The sequence below is a fragment of the Nannobrachium achirus genome (genome assembly GCF_963921795.1).
Source record: "Nannobrachium achirus genome assembly, chromosome: 21".
NCBI lineage: Eukaryota > Metazoa > Chordata > Actinopteri > Myctophiformes > Myctophidae > Nannobrachium > Nannobrachium achirus.
In genome coordinates, this window is record NC_137828.1 from 11863252 (window position 1) to 11870751 (window position 7500).

General features: G+C 39.5%; 1 protein-coding gene across 1 annotated transcript in view; it reads right to left on the reverse strand.

The window, feature by feature from the left end:
- Positions 1–3335: 3335 nt before the first annotated feature.
- nrn1a (neuritin 1a) overlaps positions 3336–7500 on the reverse strand; it is a gene marked incomplete at both ends in the record, with an annotated part of 8122 nt that continues 3957 nt past the window's right edge. Inside the window, one exon of the mRNA XM_080751634.1 lies at positions 3336–3582. Coding sequence (XP_080607760.1) covers positions 3336–3582 — 247 coding nt within the window. The remainder of the gene's footprint in view (positions 3583–7500) is intronic.

Consider the following 7500-nt stretch of genomic DNA (forward strand, 5'->3'; position numbering starts at 1 on the left):
ATTATAAACGAACATAAGTAAACAACGTTGTTCATTGAAAGGCAGTGGAAAAAACGTGGTCTATTATATTCATATGAATTGTTCATAATAATGTGCCTTGGCAAAACATCAAATAAAGCTAGCAAAATATCTTCATTTTATTACACTTTCTCAATGTTAATTCGTCGTCAAAGTCGTGCTACTGTAACTGTTGGGGAAGAATATATATATATATATATATATATATATATATATATATATATATATATATATATATCATAAATCAATATTTCTCTTCATAATTATTATATATATATTATCTTATATTGGCCTTGAATGGCAAAACAGTCATATCTCTCTCAGCCACGGTTTTATTAGAATATATAATGTATTATTTAATATTACTATTATAGCTACACAGGCCTTTGAAGTGAGGTCATAGTATTGCCAAACATTTATTGATATAATTTCTTTCCAAAACTATTGTTTTAGTATTTTTGCTCTTCAAACACACTCAAACCCGTTCCTCTGTCTTATCAGACAAACCACGTATATGTCTATAATTCAGCTTTGTACATTTTTGTTGTTGAAAGCTCTTCATATGAAGCTCATAGAAATGATAGAATAGCCCAGTGGTTCTCAAATATAGATTCCAGGGACTCTGTGGGTTCCTTTAATGAACCCGTCAGGTTCCATTTAATTTGTACACTGTCAGAGTTAAGTTTGAGAAACACTGGAATAGCCTATAGGCTATAAAATCTTCGGTGTTAGGCCTAATTCATCCGTTCCTATAACTCAGAGAGCGTACAAAAATGGAAACAAGCACTCTTTGAGTTAAAATTAAACTAAAGGATTTGAATAGTGTATATAGGCCAGTGGTGGAAAGTAAATAAGTACATTTACTTAAATACATTTTTTTTTGTATTTGTACTTTACTACATCCACTACATTTCGGATCCAAATATTGTACACTCAATCCACTACATTTATTTCAAAACTTTAGTTAGGCCTACTAATTACTTTGCAGATATAAATTATAATATTATAAATATGTTATATTGGTATTTTCAAACATTTTGTACTTTCTACTTTTGGTACTTTAGGTAGGCCTACATTTTTGCCAACACTTTCATACTTTTACTCAAGTAGCCTACATAGCCTTTGAATTCCGGACTTTTACTTAGTATTTCTACATTGCAGTATTGATACTTTTACTTAAGTAAAAAAAACAAAAAAACGTTTTCCACCACAGAGGAATGGCCTACATCTTATTCCTCCGGGGATTGCTTCCCTGCTATTAATAAGCATTTTTAATAACCTTTATCAAAGTACAAATATCTCATCATTCACAATCATAAGCATTCCGTCCACGTTCGGTGCGGATGGGTTGCCTTTATAATCCGGAACCCAACGTGGTTCATATAATTTGTTAAAAAAATCAAAAGGAGGGAAAAATCTATAATTTAAACTAGATGAAAAATAAAGGAGGATTGTCTAATGGGTGTTAGGTCAGAGCCAACGGCTGCGAGGAAGGAATTATACCGTTCAAGTAAGTCTTAGATGATTCTGATTATTTATTTATGATCAACTCCTGCAGGCTGGGTTTTTTATTAGAGCGTTGCTGTCGTGAGGAAACCTTGTATCTCCATGTTTCACTTTTTTCCCCCCTAATGTTATTTGTAAATTAATGAATGCCCTATACTTCGTAGTTCGTACAGACTGTAATTTTAACTACTTGTGTTGTGTGTGACACAGTAATTTATACAGTGTCACACAACAAAAGTAGCAAAATATCAGATAAAGCTGGAGTTAGCATGAGCATGAGCTATTTTCAATAGGCTATTTTTGGACACACGGACACCCTAACCTATTTATAATTTTTTTTAACAACTTGTGACTAAATACTAACATTGGATCCAATTGGAGAACAGCCCACAATTCCTTAAAATCTTGGACATATGCAGTGGCGTCAGTTCAGAAAAAGCTAAGATATGGCAACATGGCTGGTAGTCATGTGGACACGATGAAAAGTACATTTTATTATTTCCCCCTGACTGTAGCCAAGGTATGGCAGCTGCCATAGCTTGCCATACCCAATTGACGCCTCTGGACATACGAGGTTTCCACCTGACACTGCATGCGTTGAGGCTCCCATAGACCGGTAGCTCTGTGTGTAGACAGCTTGTAATGACCTGACGCCGTGTCGGCCTTATAGCCTCTTAGACATGAATAAATAATGTTTAATACGGTGTAATTCACTCTGATTGTAAAGCAGAGCAGACGCCATCATAATAACTCCATCATCTCTCCAACCCAGCGTCTAACATACATTAATATTTAAAAGCAATAGGACTCGTTGGTTAGAGGTGTGGGGATATCATATGTCCTATAGTTACTTACTAGTGGTTCTCAATCAAACATTTTCATGTCAAGGACCCCCAGATTATTAGCCTCTGTATTTGGCCGAGGACACTAATCTGATTTGTTTGTTTTTTGTCAAGGACCCTAATACAAGGACCCATTATCAGATCTACAAGCTCGCAACATGTCTCCATGCATTGTGATCTTGTAGATCTGCTATTTTCAAATAGCCAAAAGGCTTAAAGTGGTTAAGATGATGAGGCTATTTTAAGTCATTTTTCTGGGGACCCACTGATCGCTCTCAAGGACCCCTGGGGGTCCCCGGACCCCACTTTGAGAACCACTGATGTAGTTTCCTTGCATGTCTTGTCCAATCTATTGCTCCATTGCGCAGTTGATTAGAAATGAATAATCCAAAATGATTCTTCTCATTGACTTTCATTGTATTGTGAAATATAGCTCTCAGTCATACAGCACTAAACTGAGCTGTTTCAGTGTATACTGGAAGTCAAGTCAAGAAGGAGCCATTTTGTAGATTATTAATTTCTGATCGACTGTGCAACAGGGCAAATTATTTTGCCACATCATGACAAGTTAAGTACACAACCCAAATCTCTACCAAAATGTTCTGTCACTTTAAATAATGCCATCAGCACCTCCCCCTGCCAGATCAGATGAAAGGTGTGATTGGATGAGCGCTAGCTGAAGCCCCGCCTTCCCGAATGTCCTTATATGGTGAAACCATGCGTTCCGTCCCGCCTCTTCGGATGACTTCGTCGTAATATTAAAATCCAAGTTGGGGGTGGTAGTTGTTTTTTTTGCAGTTTTATTTTCTTTTCTTCTCTAGATGAACACAAAACATCTGTCTTGTCTTGAAGTAATGGTTTCTTCTTGTTGAGGAATAGCTAGCACTCTTTTTTATTCTTTTTTTTCATGTATTTTTCCTCTTTTTTTAAATCTTTTTTTATTTATTAATACACCTCTTTTTTTTTGTACTAAAAGGCAAGCCAAGTCACTAGCAGGGTGGACAGTGCTGTTAGGAGGAGCAGGGTCAGGGCCCCTCTCGGTGGCCCGGCGGTTGTTTTGGGGGCCCCTCCGTTGGCGCCTCCACAGAGTTCAAACAGACTCCCTCTGAACTGCAGGTTGCGGGACTCCTTCTTGAGTTTCTCCCACAGGTCTGTGGCTCCCTCCTGGCAGTCCGCCAGCGCCGTGGTGGCGCACGAGTGGAAGTCATCCCAGTAACTACAGAGAGAGTGAGGGGGGGAAAAAAAGCACACAACATATGTTACACTGTTGCTATAAGCGTCTTTTGAGTTGGCAGCAGGGGTGTCACAAGGGGTAGGAAAGTGAGACTGAGTTACTAGGGCCCAAGGTGGTGGAGGGGCCTTAATTATTTTATACTTTAGCTATTGAAAAATAGCAGATATACAAGCTCACAGCGCGGCACCGAGTGCCGCGCTGCGAGCTTGTAGATCTGCTATTTTTGAAAAGTCGTGAAAATGTGTGCAAATCTTTAAACATAATGTATTTTTTAAGCGAACATTTGTAACTCAAATTTAGCTTCTGGGGGGTCCCTGGAACTAAATATTTTGAGATGCGGGTCCGTGGCCAAATACATATCATTTTGGGGGTCCTTCACATGAAAAGGTTTGAGCTCCACTGACATCGAAACATCGATTTTTCAAAAAACCTTAGAAGGATTTGGAATATTCAAAGATTTCCATGATTTAAAAAAAAATAGCAGATCTACAAGCTCGCAGCGCGGCACTCTGTGCCGCGCTGTGAGCTTGTATATCTGCTATTTTTCAACAGTTAAAGCACAGGGGCCCCACAGTGAATCCTTGTACCCGGGGCCCAGAATTTGGTGCGACACCCCTGGTTGGCAGTGCCAGTTTTTCATTTATTTCTATGGTAACGACGTGCTGGTCGGCTCCTCTTCCCAGCGCCGACCATCTCGCTTCAATGCTCTCGAAGCCTGCATGGCGGTTTTTGGTGCAGCGCCCTGCATGGGCGCTTCACGCTGGAACCAGTTGAACTATTGGAGAGAAGCGCCGGTCATTTGATCCTATTGACTGTATGTGACAAACAATCCAACGTTAATTGAATTCTTATCACAACCATGAGAAGTCCTTGTTTCGATTTTTTTCCAGCTAAGCCTTTGCTAATAACACACAGATGACAGGACGCTTGAGCAGTGAGAATTGCTGATAGGTTGGAACAGTGAGGGCATCACGCTGTGTTTGAATGCTATGGACATGATATCCAAAGTACTCTCCAGCTGGTGTTCTCTGTGGACAAGAGAAGGGGTTCCCAAACCTTTGCTCAAGACCCAAAAGATACATTTGGTGTCTCCCCACGACCCAAACGTATAAAAAAAATACATAATGAAGAGCTATCTTAAAAATAGTGAAAATAGCCAGGGTACAAGTTTCCAAATTGAACTTGTAAAATGGCTGTTTTCACTATTTGTCCGGATTGGTTCTATGCAGTCTGAACAAGGGTAATGAATGTGATTCTCATATATATATATATATATATATATATATATATATATATATTCTTTTGCTGTTTAGACTGCTTAAAATAGATTGGAGTCACATACACCAATCTGGATATAGGCCACAAATGATATTTGGAATATCAATCTGAACAGTGTGATAGCGTATAGAGATACATGATGAAAGTGTTTGAATCTTTTGGTGGTGATGGTCAACAGAATTATAAACAGCATATGTGGTGAAGCAGCACATGCTGTGTCATGAGTCATGGCTTTTTAAAAGGTCGGCATGGTGTTCCTAATGCGATGTGGACTGTGTGCCAACCCTGGCTGATACAAGAGAACGCTGTGTTCCAGGGCTACAACATGGCTCTTATGTAGCAACATAAACCATCGCAAGTAAGACTCCCAAATAGGGAGATAAGCGACCGTCACGTCGCATACACAAACTTTAGAAGGCAATCGTAGCCAATCAGGCATGGAAAATGGGACAGATCCATGTTGATGACATGACTTTAGAGATACTGTGTAGTGTGTACCGCTTTGCGTGATTTTGGTGCCATGGCTTTGGTCCGAAGGTTCATTAGTCCGAAGGTTCATTAGTCCGAATTTGTTAAGAATACTATGCCTAACCCTAACCCTAACCTTAACCTCAGTAACCCTAACTAAATTCGGACTTGAACCTTCGGTTGTGGTTTGCCAGCCAAGGAGTGTGTGTGCAAAGTTTGGCATGGATAGGGGAGACTGACTGACGGATGGACGGACGGACGGACGGACGGACGGACGGACGGACGGACGGACGGACAATGTGCGCAGCAGATAGGGGGGGATGGGGGGGATTAACACCCCCACTTTTTTTGGGTGGAGGGGATATCCCCCCCAGTCAAAAAGTCTGGATTAAAACTCTTTTTCCCCCAATAATAATAATAATTATTATTATGTTTATCATTTGTGTCTAAAAACTTAAAATTACTGCTGGAATAAAACCAATGAGCGATACAATTTAAATAATTGAGGGTCCCTATATTATATACTCACCCCTTATAAAGCTAAAATGGTTTCTCCTGCTTTCACGTTGTTTTGAGACCTATAGTAGCTTTGCGGTTTGTGTGTCCGCTTGCATCATGTTATGGTTGTGAAACTTAGGTGTGCTATAAAGGATAATTATGATCATCTGAAGTAAATGGAAAAGTCTTTTCATTGGTCCTGCAAACATAATATCAACTCTCAGGTTCTGTTCGCCCCACCCTCCCCCGGTCCTGACTGTAAAGCAGCTTCTTCAGCACACAACAGCATGCATTGAACAGAGACAGGGAGAAAAAGAAAAAGAAAAAAAAAGACTGCAAACATAAGATCAACTTTCAGGTTCTGTTCGCTCCACCCTCCCCCGGCTTCTTCCACACACAACACGCATTGAACAGAGACAGGGAGAGAGAGAAAAAAAGACGTAATGTAACATAGAGCAGCATGTTTCATTACTGTAAACTGAGAGGAGAGCTTGACTGTTTACACTCAAGGAAGCAGCTGATGTCTGTGGGTAAGCATGCAACAGAAAATCTTCTCCCCTCTTCCTTCTTCCTTCTTTATCCAACACCATTAAGCAATAAGCATGGATAACGTTTTAAGCACAAACGCAAGTGTTTCGAACGAAACACCTGTTTGGTAAGTTCTGGAAGGAAGCACTCCCAAACTAGTGACATGATCAGTTGATCACAATCACATCACGTTATGAATGTATGTAGGTTCCCAAATTGTGAAAAGTGAAAAATGGTTTGGTTTGTTGCAACAATGACTAGTTATCTAAAGTATGGTAATAGTGTCAAGTAGTGTGAGGATTAATGTTAGAGTGTTTGTGTTTGAGCGCCTCAGAGCGGCCGCTGCAGAGTTCATGTGCAACCTCTTCCAGAGAGATAGATGGAGATACTAGAAACTAAACTGCTGGATGTCCCTAGTAATAACAATAATTGTATAATATCCCATCATCTATCTAGTAGTCATATGATTATGTCATACAAAATTAACAATCTAGGCATCACAATATTTTTGTTTCAGTCAGTCACAGTATTATTGTTTTGTGAACTCCCAAAATGTTCACAGGATCTTGCTGTAGATTAAACGCACTGACTGACTTTGCTGTTAAAACAATGTATGTGCATACACACAGTACACACAAGAATGTCATGTTATGCCATTCTCATATAGCCTTATATGATCTAGCCTGTTATACAGTAGATGTATTCTCAGATCATCATAGCCAACCCTTGTTTTCCATAGCTTAGCTAACTAGCCAAAGTTCTGATTGCATGCAGACTCATTTTTGCATGTAGGCTAATCATTTTCATACTTCACCCAATCTGAATAGTCCTATACTGCTTATTTTTCCTCCTATTCTATTTCCTATGTATAGCCTATATGCTTCACTCCTCATGTGCATTTGCTTGAGCACTGCTGCTATTGATTAGTGATTGTATATTCTGCACAACACCTGCACATATTTAAGCTGCTACTAAAAATACAATGTAGTGTTTTATTGTTATACTGTTTTATATTGGCTTGCATGGGAGGCTGGGCTCAAGTCAGAGTTCTGGTGTCTCATTCACTTGCTGGTGATGATGGTGGTCTGCACTTTTTATTTCATGGGTGGATTATACTGCATTAATAAT